General features: G+C 35.2%; 1 protein-coding gene across 1 annotated transcript; it reads left to right on the forward strand.

The window, feature by feature from the left end:
* Nucleotides 1-1915: 1915 nt before the first annotated feature.
* LOC145270436 (uncharacterized) lies at nt 1916-20957 on the forward strand. The gene is made up of 2 exons (XM_080126079.1): nt 1916-2085; nt 17217-20957. The coding sequence occupies exon 2, from the start codon at nt 17379-17381 to the stop codon at nt 18318-18320; it is 942 nt and encodes a 313-aa protein (XP_079982205.1). The 5' UTR covers nt 1916-2085; nt 17217-17378; the 3' UTR covers nt 18321-20957.
* The last annotated feature ends 18 nt before the right edge of the window (nt 20958-20975 follow it).

The following is a 20975-nucleotide window of genomic DNA, read 5'->3' on the forward strand; positions in this document are numbered from 1 at the left end:
ATATTTCAGGAACATTACAATAAGCAGTATTCATTCAATATTTTCACAAAAAAATAATATAATTTCAAAAATATTTAATGTAGTTTTAATGATAAAAATTATCACAAAAATTTCCAATGTAATATTATAATATTTTTGTATGAATGATGGTCTAGACATCAGCGTATGAATTTTTTTATAATCCTCAAAAAAAAAAAAAAAAAAAAAATTAAATCCAGGACCATTAAGAAAAATTATTGAAAAAATGATATTATTTTTAATAGGCCGTTGATATTCGCAGCCGGCTGCGGCTATTCTAAAATGCTATTCGCAGCCGGTCGCATCAGCTGACCGGAAGTGACGTCAGACAAATCTTAAGTAAATTCTTGGCTAGAATTGTAAAAATAATTTGTTTTCTTTTGTAATAGAATTTAACAATTTCTTTCATTTTGAGCTGCTTTTTTCTCTCGTTTATTTTTGTTTTCTACAATTAATAAACCAGTTTACAAGTAAAAAATAAGTTGTTTTAATTTTTAATTACCAACACAGTGGCGAATTTAATTTTTCTCTCTCCCATTTTTTATTTTGAGCGGAGAATTTAACATGTCTTTTCATTTTAATTATTTGTTTTAGTTTTTCATTACTAACACAGCGGAGAATTTGGGGTACTCATGCAGAGAACGGCATGGGCGTGGCTTATCACTTGCTCAGTTGCGAAATATTTTTGTTTTTAGTAAATAATTTGTGTTTTTTTGGCAAAGTTTATTTTTAATAAAATTAGCGTATTTACTGATATTTTTGAACCGCGATATTACCATTCTTTCATAACACCGATCACTTTAGTCCTGCCTTCTTACACAGGTTTTCGGGTCGCTGACAACGAATCTGATAATCAACCCCACAGCAAATTTACCGTTTAGATGGTATTAACCCCTGGAGACTGGCTCTACCTGTCGCCATTTTACAGGCTTCGTTGCCCGCCCGCTAGGTGTATCAGAATTTTAGGCGGAATTTTTGACACCCCCAACAAAAAACTGCGAATAAAATATATAAAACTCGTAATTTCTGTTTTTAAAGTGGGTTGTTTATTTTCCTTATGAAATATACTTCCAAAATAAACTATTACAGTCGTTTAAAATATAATAGAAGTATTATTTTTTATTTTTTAAAAACAATGTTTACAAAATGTCTAAGCGCGTTTCTCCGATGTTACAAGCAGCCATTTTTTTACGTATACAAATACATTGATTTTTACGAGTTCACTTTTTTTTTTTTAAACTTTTTTAACTTTAAAAATCGATCTAAATTTTTCTATTAGTTCAATTTTTACGTAATTTTCAGGTTCAATGTGAAATTTTATGCTCTTTTCAATAAAGTGAATATAAATTTCTGGTAAGGTTTTTTTTTATAATTTTGAGATCAATACCGTCGACTCGACAACTTCCGGTTTCGCCGCCGGCCGGCTGCGAATAGCATTTTAGAATAGCCGCAGCCGGCTGCAAATAGTCACTTCGTTTTAATAATGATTAATTTATTTTTGTTTAAGTTTCTAACGACACCGTAAAAACATTTCACATGCATGTTTTTTCCGTATAGATATTAATTTTAGGTACGTACAATATAGTTCTTTTTCAATATCTTCATTTTTAATGTGTTTAGTAAACTGCACAAGCACCAGATTAACTTTAGGCTTAAATGTTTCAAACACAATAAAAAAAAACAGGAATCTAAAAAAAATAATTAATAAATAAATAAAAATACAAAAAAGCGGCTTTAAAAACTATCAGTTTCCGCCAATAAATTGCACGTGCAACGAATTAGAGAATTAATAAAGATGAAACTTGTAACCTGTTCTCTCTCATGTAAATATTAAAATGTTAAATAAAATAATACTAATTTTATCCGTGATATTCACCAAATAGATCGGCTCTATTTCGAAATGATTTCTTTTTTATTTTTCCTCTTCAATTTTGTTTTCTGCGAACTTGCTCTTCCGTTCGACATCTTGAATATTAACTTGAGCTTGTAAAGTCAATCACATTTGAAAAATCGTTTCCTTTATAAAAGCAGATAAAGTTAATCGAAAGCAGATTATAAAACAAAAACGTAAGTATTAATACATGAATTTAGTATCGATTTTTGTGCATTTGCAGAATAAGTTAAAAATGTAAGGAAGATAACTACATTTACTAAGCGAATAATCCTAATGAAAATGTTGATTTATCTTTGAAATTTTTTTCTCTGTCGATTGTTTTTTGTTTTCAATATTGACTTAAATGTAAAAAAAAAAAAAGACAACTTCTTTATTGTTTACAAAAGAAAATAGTAATTTTATTAATTTTAAATATTTTTAACTGATGTTTTTTGCATAAATTACTCCACCTCCACCCTCGAAAATTCCTTTAAAATTACCACTCTATAGGTTTTCGGGCTTGCTGAAAACGAAAATAACGCTTAAAATTACGGCAAACGAGTAGTTTCTAAGATATGAAGAAATGTTAGTTTTAAAAAAGTGGAGGTTAACTTTTCTATAATAATTTAACGTAAAATGAGCACCCACTATGTGCCCACGATCTTTTCGGGGAGGGGGGACTTTCCACTCTCGGAAAGTCCTTTAAAATTACCACTAAAGTTTAAAATGTAAACAGAATTTTTGTAAAATATTAAACAGTTCTTCTGCTCCAAACTGTTAATTAAACTGCATAAGCACCTATTAAAAAACTGTACAAGTTCTATAATCAAATATCTCCATCCAAACAAAGAACGAAAAACAAACCGCCTTAAAAAAAGTGACCATAAAATGAGTGCATTTTTTCATATCGGAAACTACTTGTTTCTTTGAATTTTAAACGTTAGTGGTAATTTTAAAGGATCTTCCGAGGATGGAAAGCCCCTCTCCCCACCGAAAAAAATGGGTGCTAATTTTACGTTTAATTATTATAGAAAAGTGATCCCCCACTTTTTTAAAACTAACATTTTTTTCATATCTTGGAAACTACTCGTTTGCCGTAATTTTAAGCATTATTTTCGTTTTCAGCAACCCCGAAACCCTATAGAGTGGTAATTTTAAAGGAATTTTCGAGGGTGGAGTAATTCTTCATATTTACCGTTTTTTGTTTACTAAAGGAAAAAAAAAACTATAAATCTTAAATATTTTTCATTGTTTAATGGTTTTTGTTTTCATCTTTTTTTTTTTCAATTTTCTCAGTGGATTATTATTAGTAATCTATTTTTTATTTTCAATACTTAAACATAAAAAAGATCAATATCTAGAATCTGACATAAAGCAAAAAAAAAAAAAATCTTTACAATAAAATCTTTTATGGTTTTTCGGGTGTGCTGAAAATGAATATATACTTCAAAAGTGGCGCAGAGAATTAGATTTCATGATATGAGGCAATTACTTTTTCCAAAAGTGGTAATCACCTTTTTTTTACATATAAATTTAATGTAAAATGAGCGGTACTAGTTCACTTATTGATCCATGCTGAAATAATAATGTTATTTTTAGAAAGCCATTCTTAACATGAGGAGAGGAGGGTGTTTTGCACCTATTCTGTATTTTAACCTTCCAATTGAATAAAAAAAGGGTGCTAGTGCACTTACTGATCCTCGCTATTTTTTTAAAATCGTATTTCCAAGTTTAATTAATGTTTTATGATATGTTGGTGCTAATGCAGAAAGTGATCCGCGCTATTTTTTAAATCATATTTCCACATTTAATTAAAGTTTTATGATATAATTTTTATTCAATTGTAAAGTTAAAGTACAGAATAGGTATAAAACACCCTCCCCTCCCCATGTTAAGAATGGCTTTTTAAATAATAACGTTATTATTTCAGCATGGATCACTCTCTGCATGAATACCGATATGTTTTTTATTCAATTGTAAGGTTAAAGTATAGAATAGTTACAAAACACCCTCTCATCGCCATGTTAAGAACGGCTTTTTAAATAATAACTTTATTATTTCAGCATGGATCAATAAGTGCACTAGTACCAAAAAAGATATAAACTTTAATTAAACTTGAAAATATTATTTTAAAAATAGTGCGGATCAATAAGTGAACTAGCACTAAATGAGCACTCACTTTCAGGCCACACGGTGATAATTTTTTGGAGGGAGGGGGCTGTCTGAAACCCTTTTGGTAAATTGTTACTTTTGAGTTTTTTATGCTAAAAACGAATTTCGCATTAAACTTTGTCACGACCAAGTCATTTTCCGAAGATTATACAATGTAAAGAATTGGCCACCAATGATAACATAAGGAATTACACTGCTTAATAATCAGAAAACTACTTTGCGGCAAAAATATACATATGTTTACACATGCAGAAATGATCACCACTGATAACATAAGGAATGACATGTATCTCTATGTAGATTTTTCTCTTTTTTCTGTTCTTTAATGTCATCGGTCTTTATTGAAAGATGAAATTAGAAAAAAAAATTTATTTCCACTCACTAGGTGGCCGTAAAGTGGGTGCTCATTTTACGTTAAATTTAAAATGAAAAGAGATACCCCACTTTTAAAAAAGTACATTTTTCATATCATGAAAACTAGTTCTCTGTGCCACTGTTTAAGCATATATTCATTTTCAGCACCCCCGAAAACTTTTAAAAGTGATAAGCGTAAAAATGACGAGAGAGGGAGGGTTGGAAGATTCTAGACATTGACCAGTACAACTTCTTTATAGTTTATGATAAAAAAATAACGAATTTTAAATGATTTTCACTGGTCTAATGTAAAAGAAAAAATGTTCGACGCATGCATGAAAGTGGTATTCTCCTGTGTACTTGTCACTAATCTATCAGATTTTCAAAAAAATGTCAATATTTACAATTTTAAGCTGTACTTTGTTTCTAATACAAAGTTTTAGTAAATCAATCCCCCATTTTCGAAACGTCGAGTTTTTTTAAACCAATTTTGAGAGTTTAAATTTTATTTTTAGCTTTTTTGATATTAGTTGTCGTTTTCTCCTTTCTATAATTAAATGTTTGTATTCTCGTCTAGTGATTTTAATAAGAGGGGTCTGTATTAGAAGCAGTGTACATGCATAAGTATACCAAAGAGTTTTTCTGTTAACTTCTTTGGAACTGCAGTTATCAAATTTTCTGTTTGTTTAAAGAATTGTGATAATTGTGGTTAAAAGTAAAGAACCTTACCTCATGCATCGTGCAGCTCGTGTTAGGAAATAAAAAAAAAGAGAAAATAAAAATGGCAGCCCCCTGGTATTTATGGACTGAAAATCACGTGATGTGACGAGAGGGGGAGGGGGTATGCAAATGAGATGTGGTTGGGTTTCTCTATAAAAGAGCCGTCTTTATTTTGGGTGTCAGTGTGGAAAGTGCAGAGAGAAGAGAACAGTTGGATTTGAGTTTGAGACTTTTGATCTGAGGTTGAGTTCAAATGTAACATCAAGCTATTTCGGTGCAGTGACAAAAATGGGTGACCGAGTAAGATTGAGCAGCGATATCCTGAGGCCTTTTACTGGAGAAGGTGATGTGGTTGCGTGGCTTAACAAGCTGAAATTGGTGGCAAGGCTGCAGAAGATCGAGGATGTAGCCACGTTAATACCAATGTATTTGGAAGGAAGTGCTCAAGCGGTCTATCTAGAAATGGGAGAGACGGATCAGGCCATTGCTGAGAGCTTGAAAACCGGTTAAAGACTGCATTTTCCAAGAGCGCGTTTGAGGCTTACAACAAGTTCAAAAGAGTCACCTGGACTGGGGAGTCTGTGGACGTGTACGTGGCAGAGATAAGGCGACTAGCAGGATTGGCTGGATATGGGGGATGCAGCCTTGAGAAGACTGTAAAGCTGACGCTTGTAACTGGTTTCCCTGATCGCATCTCCATGGAACTGCAATGAGTTACTGATATTAAAACCATGGAGGTGGAGGAGATACTAAGGCATGCTAGAGTTTTGGCAAAACAGCCCAGTGAGCTGGGGGCTGTTGCGGCTGCTGTGGCAAGCAGAAAGGAGCGACCAGTGATGAAGCAAGGCTGTGGATTTACCGGTAAATGCTTTCGATGTCAAAGACCACACCTGATGAGAGACTGTAGGGAGCCACGGCCAGACATTATCTGTTTTCAGTGTGGCCAAGTAGGGCACATTAGCAGGAATTTCCCTTCGCTTCCGGGAAACGAGTAAAAGGATGCTATTGCGCCAGTAGTCACTCCTTTTATACTGAACAGGCGTATGAGAGTTTGTTGCCACAGTTAGTGATCACAATCAATGGAAAAAGGGCTAGAGCTCTTGTTGATACTGGATGTACAACAACACTTATTACGACGAGCATCGCAAACTCTTGGAATGGAACCAGCAACGTTAGAGCGGTGGATGGCAGAGAAGTGAATGCTGTGGAGAGTGATCGTGCTGGATAGACTGATTGCAGGAATTGATGTGGTGCTGGGCCTGGATGCAGTAGACCGACTGGGAGGAGCTACTGTTGCTAAACGCCAGGTGAAATTTGGCAATCAGAGTACACCGGGAATAACAGGAAGTGTAACCAGAGGTTATACCAACCAACCGTCGACACCTCGACCATGTCTGATTGAGGATGATGACTTTCGAGCCTGCTTCGATGGTGAAAAATGGATGGTAGAATGGCGATGGACCACGGAGTCACCTGTATTGGCGAATCGGGTCAGCTGCTACAAAAGCACACTGAAAGGAGCTGCTGAGCCGCAGTTTGAAAAAGAAGTTGAGATATGGATAGATGAAGGAATATTAATGCCGTGGTCAGGGAAAGTTGAAGGAATTTTGAAGGAATTTTGCCACTCATGGTTGTGGTCCAACCTATTAAGAAGAAAGTTAGGCCAGTGTTGGATTTCCGTGAGTTGAACAAGTTTGTCGCTTGTCACACAAAGGACGGAATCGACGTGTGTGAAGAAGTCATAAGGAAATGGAGGAGGATGAAGCAGGCAACTAAAATTGTGGACCTGAAGTCAGCCTACCTCCAACTTCATGTGGATGAAAAATTGTGGAAATATCAATTGGTAGAGTACAAAGGTCAAGTTTATTGTCTGACCAGATTAGGATTTGGTCTGAACACCGCACCAAAGATAATGACGGCAGTTCTTAAGACAGTGCTGGCCAAAGACGATGCAGTGAAGAGAGGCACCTGCTCTTACATCGACGATGTACTAGTGGACGAAACAGAGGTGACTGTGGAAAGGGTGAGAGTGCATATCAAAGCATATGGACTGATGACAAAACCGCCTGAGTCACTGGAAAACGGAATGGCTTTGGGATTTCGACTACAGAACAATAAGGCAGGAAAAATGATGTTTGGGCGAGGAAATGAGACTCCTGAAGCCAAGGTTGACTAGCTAAGAGAGAGCTTTTCTCTATATGTTGAAAGCTGGTTGGCCACTACCCAATAGCTGGATAGCTGCGAACTGCGTGCAGTTTTATTTAAAGGCAGACTGGGACAGACAGTTGGGAAGATGCAGTTGATCAAGAAGTGCTTCTAATGATAGACGAAGTCATTGCAGAAGTGTAAAAAATGGACCGTGTGAGAGGTGAATGGCTGTAAAGAGGGCCATGAAGGGGTGATATGAACTGATGCTAGCAGTGTAGCATTATGGGTATTATTGGAAATAGGAAAAGTGGCTGTTTAGATGCTGCTTGGCTACGCAAAAAGGATGATAATGCTCATATCAATGTTGCGGAACTCAATGCTGTGATGAAAGGTATCAATCTGGCTCTAAAATGGGGTTTACAGATAGTGAACGTTAAAACTCTGCAATAGTGGTGTCGTGGATTAAATCAGAGCTGTCTGGTGATAAGCGGATCAAAACAAAAGGAGCAGCGGAGATGCTTATCAAGCGTAGACTTGGAGCGCTGGGAGACTTGGTTCGAGAATTCGAACTGAAGGTAACTATTACCTTAGTTTCGTCACAAAAAAATAAAGCAGATGGGCTGACAAGAGTCAAGAAAGCCTGGTTACACAAGGAAATAGACGGGGCTCCAGCATGTTGTGCAGTAGAGAATTTAAAAGACCTGCATCATTTTGGAAAGGAACGGACCCTTCACCTGGCAAGAAATGTAAACTCACACATCACAATGCAAGACGTCCAAAAGGTGGTGGAACAATGTAGGGAATGCCAATCAATCGACCCTGCACCGGCTAGACATGAAAAAGGGGAACTGCATGTTGAAGAGAATTGGCAGAGATTGGCCATTGACATCACACATTATCAACATACACTGCATGTAACTATGATAGATTGTGGGCTTGGGAGAGTAGCGATATGGCAAAAAATCAAGAACAAAACAACAGAAGAGGTAAAGAGAGTTGTCGAGGAGGGTTTTATGGAAAGGGGGCCAGTAGAAGAGGTGTTGGTGGATAATGGTACGTCTTTCCGCTCAGAAGTTTTTAGAGACTTATATGCGAAGTGGAATGTGGGGCTATATTTTAGAGCTGCATACCGTCCAAATGGAAATGGAAATTATAAAGAGGCACCATCGCACTATAAAAGCTGTGGCATCAAGACGTCAGATTTCGCCCCAAGAAGCAGTGTTTTGGTACAATATGATGCCAAAGACTGGTCAAGATGAAAATTCACTTCCGCACCAGTTTATTTTTTCTTATGACTGTAACACAGAGAGAAGAACAGTCCTGCATGGACATCGCAGTTGGTGAAGAGGTGTGGGTGAAACCACCCAATTCTCGTTGCACGACTCGCTGGGGGAAAGGTACAGTGACTGAAGTACTCTCCAAAAACAAGGTAGCGATTGACTCATCACATTTTAGATATACGAAGAGTTTCCCTGCCATGAGAGGAAGGGGAGGTTGATGCTGATGTTAAAATCGGCCAATATTTTATAGGATATGCTATTGATATTCTTAACCAACTCAATAGCATTCAGATTAGTTAATATGAATGAGCAAAGCTTGGTTGTCTGCCATTGCAGGTTTTGAGTGTCAGTGTCTTAAGTTTAGCAAGAATGATGGAAGGCAGAAGAGATTTATTCAATTTGATATTCGTCCAAAATGACTGGGGAGTGTGTTAGGGAGAAACAGCCAATCCTTTATTATAATTTTCATGCATTGTTACAAGTGAAACGTATGTTGCACAGTCGATTTTTCATCATCCAGAAAAAAAACTTGTACACTTCGTTTTTGTATAAAGATATAAAAAATATTTTCTGTTATTTACTGCCTTATATGCGTACACCCAGCAAGACATGGAGATGTGGACCAGGAGATGAGTGGATGGAGCCATGCATGTGCATAAACCAGATCTCTAATCTTAACATTTAGAGATTTTGTTTCTTTTTATCAAAATGTTATCCGTGACCAAAGCGATCTATTGTTGCTCATCCACATAGTGAGACTTTATAAGGCATTAATATATTATTTAATGGAAGGATCACGTCTCTGTGATCATTATTTTAATTTTGCTACAATTGCGACAGTACATATCACCTTATCAATTGTTCGTGGTCGGGTTTTGTCCCCTAATTGAATCTAAACTTGATAACTAGGGGCTCTTGTGCGATACTGATGAGCCCTCAACCTGCTTATGACGCAAACTTTTTGGGTTTCAAAAGATTCGAGTTTCTTGCACCTACCAAGTAATTTCTCCCGTCTATTTTTACCAGAGAACGTCATTATCTTTGCTAGAATCCACGGTGCTTGACAAACACTGTCCTTCCCCTTCATGTACTTTATGGTGCAGTTATAGCCAGCCATACTCAAAGCCAACGTATGTATTTTCCTATTCTGTATAGGGGAGTTTAATAAATATTCTAGGGGGTCTGTGATCGGTATAGATGGTGAACTTTGCACTATTCAAATAGTGATTCAACTTATTATGGACATAGGGTATATCGTCTGCGTATCTTTAAGTTCATGGGATAAGAAGTAAATTGATTTTTCAACCTCAATCGCGTAGTCAGAGGTAGTCTTTTTCAGGATTGGGATAAACCAGTATAAGTATATATGCAAACTTTGTTTTTTAGGCTATCTCACACTACACCACTTTCAACCTGAGGTTGTGCTTATGTAAAATGGCTAGTAGTACCCTATCTATGTGATCCAAGTGACTTTCCATCGTATCTTAGAAATCAACAATAATATGACGTCACACCAATGAAAGATCTGACTTGTCTCACAGTAGTTGGAGTCGAGATTTTATCGATTTTGACTTTTTCCAGGTCTGGCTATATACTCTGTTCAGTAACTTTGAACCCCAGATCCTGTTCTTCTCCTAAAATCTCACACTACATCACTTTCAACCTGAGGTTGTGCTTATGTAAAATAGCTAGTAGTACCCTATCTATGTGATCCAAGTGACTTTCCATCGTATCTTAGAATATTAAAAATATCATCCAAATATGGTAATGCCTCATCTTTCTGTCCCTGTAGAACTATATACATTAATTCTTAATGAACACTTTATGACTTTATTTAAAGCCCTAAAATCTAAACAAAATCTTTTACTATGATCCTTTATTTCTTGTAAAACTATCAGCAAACTCCCTGGTCTATTCGATCACACCAATCCCCATCATTTCTTTGCTTTAGCAGTGTTCAATACACCCTTATTCGCATGTGTTCATGCACTCCAGTATCAATACATATCTCCAGGCATATTTCTTTGTGACTTTATTTAAAGCCCTAAAATCAAATCTAGTAACATTTTTATCAGAAAACTCTATTCGATCTCTCAATTACACCTACCCGCATCGTTTCCCCTATTGCCAAGTCTACTAACTTTCTTTGCTTTAGCGGTGTTCAATGCGCGCTTCTCCATATGAACTCATGCATTCCAGTATCAATGTGCATCTCCACAATATCAGTTCTGCCAAATTCCTTATCTTCCATAATGAATAAATCTCTATTATGTTTCAGCAACAAAATCTTTTACTATGATCCTTCTTTGCTAGTAACACTATCAGAAAACTCCCTGGTCTATTCGATCACTCAATCACACCTATCCCCATCATTTCTTTGCTTTAGCAATACGCCCTTCTCCACATGTGTTCATGCACTCAATGCATCATACATCAATACTTCTTTGTGACTATCATGTTTCAGCAACATATCAACTTCCAACTTGAATTCTTCAGGTACTTTTAGTCCCTTCAAATTATTCTCAGGAATTTCATTCTTTTATTCACCAAGTCTGGTAATCTCTGTAACGTTACAAGTCACACTACACTTAGCTATTTGGCAGCCTCATCTCAAGGTGACTGGTTGGTGTGGTTCATTATAAGCAACGGAAACTTACGAGACCCTTTAACCTTTACCACTACATTAGCTATTGATACTCTGCTAAGATTGCTAATGAATCGACTTATTATTTGCACCATCTCATATTCTAATCTTTGACTATTTCTAAAACACGCATGAGCTATGCATGTATACAGATGCAGGTGTTTTAATGTAATTTTCTGTGTTAACCTAACTATTGATGAAATATGGTCATCTTCCTCCAGACTATATAATACTTATCAAATAATCTAAACGACATAATGAATAAAAGAACATCTAAACCTCATTTTTCTTAAGCCAGTCGAAGTTTAGTATCAGACTTGTGTAATGATTTTCGACTATATGCTTGTTAGGGTTTGCAGCAATTCCATAATAGTCCGATAGGGACCTCGTCAATTCTGCCCAGGTAAAACTCATTGTTTTACATGAGTGTTTATAAAATGTCTGCCTGGACCCTTTGTGGTTAGGAGAGCTATCTGATATTTTCCTTTATTTCACTGCTCTAGTCGCCCTTAAATACTACTCTACATCATCCACTCAACTCCTGTAAACTTATCTGATATTTTCCCTTATTTCACTGCTCTGGTCACCCTAAAATACTACTCTACATCATCCACTCAACTCCTGTAAACTTATCTGATATTTTCCCTTATTTCACTGCTCTGGTCATCCTAAAATACTACTCTACATCATCCACTCAACTCCTGTAAACTTATATGATATTTTCCCTTATTTCACTGCTCTGGTCATCCTAAAATACTACTCTAAATCATCCACTCAACTCCTGTAAAATTATCTGATATTTCCCTTATTTCACTGCTCTGGTAACCCTAAAATACTACTCTACATCATCCACTCAACTCCTGTAAACTTATCTGATATTTTCCCTTATTTCACTGCTCTGGTCACCCTAAAATACTACTCAACATCATCCACTCAACTCCTGTAAACTTATCTGATATTTTCCCTTATTTCACTGCTCTGGTCATCCTAAAATACTACTCTACATCATCCACTCAACTCCTGTAAACTTATCTGATATTTTCCCTTATTTCACTGCTCTGGTCACCCTAAAATACTACACTACATCATCCACTCAACTCCTGTAAACTTATCTGATATTTTCCCTTATTTCACTGCTTTGGTCACACTAAAATACTGCTCTACATCATCCACTCAACTCCTGTAAACTTATCTGATATTTCCCTTATTTCACTGCTCTGGTCATCCTAAAATACTACTCTACATCATCCACTCAACTCCTGTAAACTTATCTGATATTTTCCCTTATTTCACTGCTCTGGTCACCCTAAAATACTACTCTACATCATCCACTCAACTCCTGTAAACTTATCTGATATTTTCCCTTAGTTCACTGCTCTGGTCACCCTAAAATACTACTGTACATCATCCACTCAACTCCTGTAAACTTATCTGATATTTCCCCTTATTTCAATGCTCTGGTCACCCTAAAATACTACTCTACATCATCCACTCAACTCCTCTAAACTTATCTGATATTTCCCCTTATTTCAATGCTCTGGTCACCCTAAAATACTACTCTACATCATCCACTCAACTCCTGTAAACTTATCTGATATTTCCCTTATTTCACTGCTCTGGTCATCCTAAAATACTACTCTACATCATCCACTCAACTCCTGTAAACTTATCTTATATTTTCCCTTATTTCACTGCTCTGGTCACCCTAAAATACTACTCAACATCATCCACTCAACTCCTGTAAACTTATCTGATATTTTCCCTTATTTCACTGCTCTGGTCATCCTAAAATACTACTCTACATCATCCACTCAACTCATGTAAACTTATCTGATATTTTCCCTTATTTCACTGCTCTGGTCACCCTAAAATACTACACTACATCATCCACTCAACTCCTGTAAACTTATCTGATATTTTCCCTTATTTCACTGCTTTGGTCACACTAAAATACTACTCTACATCATCCACTCAACTCCTGTAAACTTATCTGATATTTTCCCTTTTTTCACTGCTTTGGTCACACTAAAATACTGCTCTACATCATCCACTCAACTCCTGTAAACTTATCTGATATTTTCCCTTATTTCACTGCTTTGGTCACACTAAAATACTGCTCTACATCATCCACTCAACTCCTGTAAACTTATCTGATATTTTCCCTTATTTCACTGCTTTGGTCACACTAAAATACTACTCTACATCATCCACTCAACTCCTGTAAACTTATCTGATATTTTTCCTTATTTCACTGCTCTGGTCACCCTAAAATACTACTCTACATCATCCACTCAACTCCTGTAAACTTATCTGATATTTTCCCTTATTTCACTGCTTTGGTCACACTAAAATACTGCTCTACATCATCCACTCAACTCCTGTAAACTTATCTGATATTTCCCTTATTTCACTGCTCTGGTCATCCTAAAATACTACTCTACATCATCCACTCAACTCCTGTAAACTTATCTGATATTTTCCCTTATTTCACTGCTTTGGTCACACTAAAATACTGCTCTACATATTCCACTCAACTCCTGTAAACTTATCTGATATTTGTCCTTATTTCACTGCTTTGGTCACACTAAAATACTACTCTACATCATCCACTCAACTCCTGTAAACTTATCTGATATTTTCCCTTATTTCACTGCTTTGGTCACACTAAAATACTACTCTACTTCATCCACTCAACTCCTGTAAACTTGTCTGATATTTTCCCTTATTTCACTGCTTTGGTCACACTAAAATACTACTCTACATCATCCACTCAACTCCTGTAAACTTATCTGATATTTTCCCTTATTTCACTGCTTTGGTCACACTAAAATACTGCTCTACATCATCCACTCAACTCCTGTAAACTTATCTGATATTTTCCCTTATTTCACTGCTTTGGTCACACTAAAATACTACTCTACATCATCCACTCAACTCCTGTAGACTTATCTGATATTTTCCCTTATTTCACTGCTTTGGTCACACTAAAATACTACTCTACATCATCCACTCAACTCCTGTAAACTTATCTGATATTCTCCCTTATTTCACTGCTCTGGTCATCCTAAAATACTACTCTACATCATCCACTCAACTCCTGTAAACTTATCTGATATTTTCCCTTTTTTCACTGCTCTGGTCACCGTAAATACTACTCCTCATCATCCACTCAACTCCTGTAGACTTATCTGATATTTTCCCTTATTTCACTGCTTTGGTCACCCTAAAATACTACTCTACATCATCCACTCAACTCCTGTAAACTTATCTGATATTTTCCCTTATTTCACTGCTCTAGTCACCCTAAAATACTACTCCTCATCATCCACTCAACTCCTGTAGACTTATCTGATATTTTCCCTTATTTCACTGCTCTGGTCACCCTAAAATACTACTCTACATCATCCACTCAACTCCTGTAAACTTATCTGGTATTTCCCCTTATTTCACTGCTCTGGTCACCCTAAAATACTACTCTACATCATCCACTCAACTCCTGTAAACTTATATGATATTTTCCCTTATTTCACTGCTCTGGTCACCCTAAATACTACTCCTCATCATCCACTCAACTCCTGTAAACTTATCTGATATTTTCCCTTAGTTCACTGCTCTGGTCACCCTAAAATACTACTCCGCATCATCCACTCAACTCCTGTAAACTTATCTGATATTTTCCCTTATTTCACTGCTCTGGTCACCCTAAAATACTACTCTACATCATCCACTCAACTCCTGTAAACGTATCTGATATTTTCCCTTATTTCACTGCTCTGGTCACCCTAACATACTACTCCTCATCATCCACTCAACTCCTATAAACTTATCTGATATTTTCCCTTATTTCACTGCTCTGGTCACCCTAAAATACTACTCTACATCATCCACTCAACTCCTGTAAACTTATCTGATATTTTCCCTTATTTCACTGCTCTGGTCACCCTAAAATACTACTCCGCATCATCCACTCAACTCCTATAAACTTATCTGATATTTTCCATTATTTCACTGCTCTGGTCACCCTAAAATACTACTCTACATCATCCGCTCAACTCCTGTAAACTTATCTGATATTTTCCCTTATTTCACTGCTCTGGTCACCCTGAAATACTACTCCGCATCATCCACTCAACTCCTGTAAACTTATCTGGTATTTTCCCTTATTTCACTGCTCTGGTCACCCTCAAATACTACTCTACATCATCCACTCAACTCCTGTAAACTTATATGATATTTTCCCTTATTTCACTGCTCTGGTCACCCTAAATACTACACCTCATCATCCACTCAACTCCTGTAAACTTATCTGATATTTTCCCTTGTTTCACTGCTCTGGTCACCCTAAAATACTACTCCGCATCATCCACTCAACTCCTGTAAACTTATCTGATATTTTCCCTTATTTCACTGCTCTGGTCACCCTAAAAAACTACTCTACATAATCCACTCAACTCCTGGAAACTTATCTGATATTTTCCCTTATTTCACTGCTCTGGTCACACTAAAATACTACTCCTCATCATCCACTCAACTCCTGTAAACTTATCTGATATTTTCCCTTATTTCACTGCTTTGGTCACCCTAAAATACTACTCTACATCATCCACTCAACTCCTGTAAACTTATCTGGTATTTTCCCTTATTTCACTGCTCTGGTCACCCTAAAATACTACTCCTCATCATCCACTCAACTCCTATAAACTTATCTGATATTTTCCCTTGTTTCACTGCTCTGGTCACCCTAAAATACTACTCTACATCATCCACTCAACTCCTGTAAACTTATCTGATATTTTCCCTTATTTCACTGCTCTGGTCACCCTAAAATACTACTCTACAGCATCCACTCAACTCCTGTAAACTTATCTGATATTTTCCCTTATTTCACTGCTCTGGTCACCCTAAAATACTACTCTACATCATCCACTCAACTCCTATAAACTTATCTGATATTTTCCCTTATTTCACTGCTCTGGTCACCCTAAAATACTACTCTACATCATCCACTCAACTCCTGGAAACTTATTGATTTTGTTGCTGATCACACTGCTTTTAATGATAAAATTTTAAATCAGGACAAAAATTAAAGAGAAGTTGGATTCCCTTTCACCGGAGTATTGCTGAAGACTAATTCAAGGAATGCCCAAAAGATTGTAGGCTCTCAAATTGCAGAAGGGTTATATTACTACATACTTACTAGTTAATTGTGTTCCTGTTGTATTTGTGTTGCAGTAATGTCCTAAAATTATATTTAAATACAACTTTCCACTGTTCAGAGTTTCTTTACGTCTTCTCGATTTGAAGTTTTTTAATTGGCGTGAACACTATGATACTTCAATTAACAGTCAAATATGAACAGGTGAAGTTATACAGAAATAAAAGACGAATTAAATGAGGTATATGTTTTTTTTTAACTGTTACATTAAATTCAGTATAATTTCCAGTTCTTGAAAAAATGACAACTGCGGATTTTGTTTTGTGCCACTATATATATATATATATATATATATATATATATATATATATATATATATATATAACATAGTGATAATTTCTAGAAAGAAAAATGTTCCTAAATTTCATACTAGGATTATCTAGGACTTGTGGTGCTGTGGTTAGAGTACTTGGTAAAATTCAATTGTAAGTTATAAACTCTTGAACGCTTTTGTTTAAATCATCAGTTGAAAATAGAAATTTAAATTTTTTTACTCAGTCATCGTTCATCGGAGGTAACATAGAAAGGTTCTGAAAATAAAACTCAAGGTGGGACAGTATTCTGAAGAATTCAAATAATATGAATAATCACTAAAATGAAGAAACATGAAGATTTTTAATTAAATGAAAATGGAGCAATAATTTTGTTAACTAACCAGTATTCCATAGTACTCTACTCATTTACTTTTTGAGAATGTCATTAACAATAAGTGTTTTAGATATTTTTAATTAAATAAGAAGTGCAATTTTACCAGATTAAATATATTTTTAAAAATTTATTTTATATTTACAGGATGAAAAGAAATTTTATTATTGATAAGAAGGACATTTCTTCATTGGTGATTTAAAAAGGTTAAATATCTCCATCTTAATTTTCTAAATTAAAATTTACAAGACTTCCTATTATCATACACTACATTGCATATACAATTTGTGGAATCAGATGCAATAACACATGGCTGACAAACCACATTCTTGTGAAATATGTGGTTTTTGTTTTGCATGGAAGTCAAATTTGTTGAGTCATATGAAAACACATACGGGAGAGAAACCACATTCTTGTGAAGTATGTGGTTCTCCTTTTGCACGGAAGTCACAATTATTATATCATATGAGAACACATACGGGAGATAAACCACATTCTTGTGAAGTATGTGGATCTGCTTTTGCACAGAAGTCAAATTTGTTGAGTCATATGAAAACACATACAGAAGAGAAACCACATTCTTGTGAACTATGTGGTTTTTCTTTTGCTCAGAAATCAAGTCTGCTGAGACATAGGAAAATACATACAGGAGACAGACCACATTCTTGTCAAGTATGTGGTCATTCATTTGTACAGAAGTCAACTTTGCTGGATCATATAACAACACATACGGGAGAGAAACCACATTCTTGTGACGTATGTGGTTCTTCTTTTGCGCGGAATTCAAATTTGTTGAGTCATATGAAAACACATACAGGAGAGAAACCACATTCTTGTGAACTATGTGGTTCTTCTTTTGCACGGAAGTCAACTTTGTGGGATCATATTAAAACACATACTGGAGAGAAACCACATTATTGTGAATTATGTGGTTCTTCTTTTGCACGGAAGTCAAATTTGTTGAGTCATATGAAAAAACATACCAAAGAGAAACCACATTCTTGTGAAGTATGTGGTTCTTCTTTTGCCTGGAAGTCAGCTTTGTTGTATCATAAGAAAACACATACAGGAGACAGACCACATATTTGTGAAATCTGTGGTTATTCTTTTGCACAGAAATCAGATTTGTTGCGTCATATGAAAACCCATACGGGAGACAAACCACATTCATGTGAAGTATGTGGGTTTTCTTTTGCATGGAAGTCACATTTGTTGAGTCATTTGACGACACATACTTCGGGAAGGAACTAAGCCAAATAAAACAATTCCTATCAGATCCTTCGGTACAGGGTCGTCCTAAGACCACCATTAAAAAACTGTGGACCAAATACCACAATGAGAATATTGAGCTGTTGCATGTTACAGCTATGGAGTTGGAGGGGAAAATACCAGCACTTGTCTAGAGGATTAAGGAGATAAAAATCATACCAGTTATTATAACTTCCACAGGGCTTATGAAGAAGAACCTGGATTCCTACCTAAATAATATTCATGGTAAACCAAGTGCAAAAGAAATCCAGAAAATTGCACTTAAGGAAACAGCGAGGATACTAAAAAGAGCTCTCGGTTGGTTTCAATAAAAAGCAGGACAATGTTGGCAGCTGGTTTGGCTGTCCCATACCCAGCATTACAATCTTTAAAGGAAGAAAATTTAAAAAAAATAAAGTAAGAAAAACACTAGTCTTGTGAATATGTGGTTCTTGATTTGCACAGAAGTCACATTTGTTGAACATATGAAACACATACGGGAGAGAAACCATATTCTTGGTTAGTATATGGTTCTTCTTTTGCACGGAAGTACAATTTGTACATTATTAAGAAGTGTTTAGTTCTTTTGTACTGAAGTCAGATTTTTTGCGTCATGAAACTGGAATCTTAGAGAGATATCAATCTTACCAGTTATTATAGATGCCACAGAGCTTATGAAGAGAAACCTGAAGTCATACCTTACTAATATTCCTAATGAACCCAGTGCAAAAGAGATCCAGACAATTGCACTGAAGGGAACAATGAGGATACTAAAAAGAGCTCTCGGTGGGTTTCAATAAAAAGCAGGGCACTGTTGGCAGCTGGTTTGGCTGCTCCATACCCAGCGTTACAATCTTCAAAGGAAGAAAAATAAAAAAGAAACGTTATCTGATTATCTTCCAAAATCCCTACCTCAATTGTATACCAGTCTTATGAATCAACAAAAAGATCTCTATCACGAAATAGCCAACCATTTTAATCAAGTCTGTTTTACAAATATGACTGAATGAGAAAACAAATCTGCTATTGAAATCACTGACAACCAATTACAGAAAATTAGAAAAATGTCGCCACAAGTATTTTCTGGATTCAGTCATCAAGAACTAGAGAATATCTCCACTCAGGACAGAATTCTAATGAATTCCTACAATTAAAGTTTATGACAAATACTTCTAAAAAGATGAGTGATCTCAGCAATTACAAGTGCACTTTTTACCACACAGAAATTGATATCTATCTGTCAGGTTCTTCTAGAGAATGGCTACTATTCAATGGAGTGTGTAAATATATGTACATTACGATCTTAAGAAAGAGACAAGCCACATTTCTGTGACGTATGTAGTTCATTGTATAAAAGGCACATTTGTTTTGTCATGTAAAAACATGGAAGACAAAATAACTTTAATCAAACATTCAAATATCTATGTATTTCATATAGAGTTTAAGTGTGAGCCCAAGCAAGGGGGTACATTGATTTCTGAGCACTTTTACTGAAGAAAATGGAACAAATAGACAAAAATATGTGAAATATACTAACTGACCTAATAAAAAATCCTAATAAATATTAAGACACAATGCCTTGAAGACCAAACTTTAGCAATGAAATGATAAGAGGATAATAATTATCCATAAATTTGCTTTCAAATATGAATTCATATCGTAATAAAATTAATTATAACAGGAGAATTTCTTCAAATTTAAATGTATTTAAACTAACAATTTATACGGTAATTTTGCTGTCAAAACTTCCAACTCCAAAACTCAACTTTCAAGTTGAGTTGCACACAACAATGTATGTAGCATGCCTTCTTCTTACTCGTCCATCCACAACAAGATCTAAAATCATAAAAATTTTAAAAAGTTAAAAACAATATTTTTGTTATGTGCGTGAATATTCTCGTGTGAAAAAAAAACTTGCGAAAAGAATATGATATTTGACTATGTATATATTCTTGTGTAAATTTTTAAAACCATCTTAAAGTACATTTTCTCACACAGAAATCATAAAAATCTTAAAAAGTTAAAAACAATACTTTTGTTATGTGCGTGAATATTCTCGTGTGAAAAAATTTTCTCACACAAAAATCATAAAAAGTTAAAAACAATATTTTTGCTATGTGCGTGAATATTCTCGTGTGAAAATATTTTCTCACAAAAATCATAAAAATTAATAAAAAAATTAAAAACAATATTTTTGTTATGTGCGTGAATATTCTCGTGTGAAAAAAAAACTTGCGAAAAGAATATGATATTTGACTATGTATATATTCTTGTGTAAATTTTTAAAACCATCTTAAAGTACATTTTTTATGCTGAGGTCACGTCTTTGTTTTTTTTTACTCTTTTTAAATTTAATACATCTCAGTAATGTCAAATTTCTATTTTTTGTTACTCGACCGACCCTTTGCAGCATGCTACACAAGTAAAATAAGAAAAAAACTGAAAATATTTTTGTAATGTTGCTCTTCTTTTTTATGAAATCAGCTTTAGACAAACATGAAAATACAAAATTGTACTGCTTGAAATTTTGTGAATGTTTTTATTGTTTGGCATCCAGTAGTATGCTCCATCCACGGCGAGAACGAAAATGATAAAATTTTGAAAAAGTTAAAAACCATATTCTTGTTATGTGTGTTGGTATTCTTGTGTTAAAAATCT

This window comes from Euprymna scolopes, chromosome 46, assembly GCF_053919585.1.
Source record: "Euprymna scolopes isolate OS-2025 chromosome 46, ASM5391958v1, whole genome shotgun sequence".
Taxonomy (NCBI): Eukaryota; Metazoa; Mollusca; class Cephalopoda; order Sepiida; family Sepiolidae; genus Euprymna; species Euprymna scolopes.

Coding starts and splice junctions, on each gene's coding strand:
- LOC145270436 (XM_080126079.1), top strand. CDS start 17,379: ATGGCTGACAAACCACATTCTTGTGAAATATGTGGTTTTTGTTTTGCA.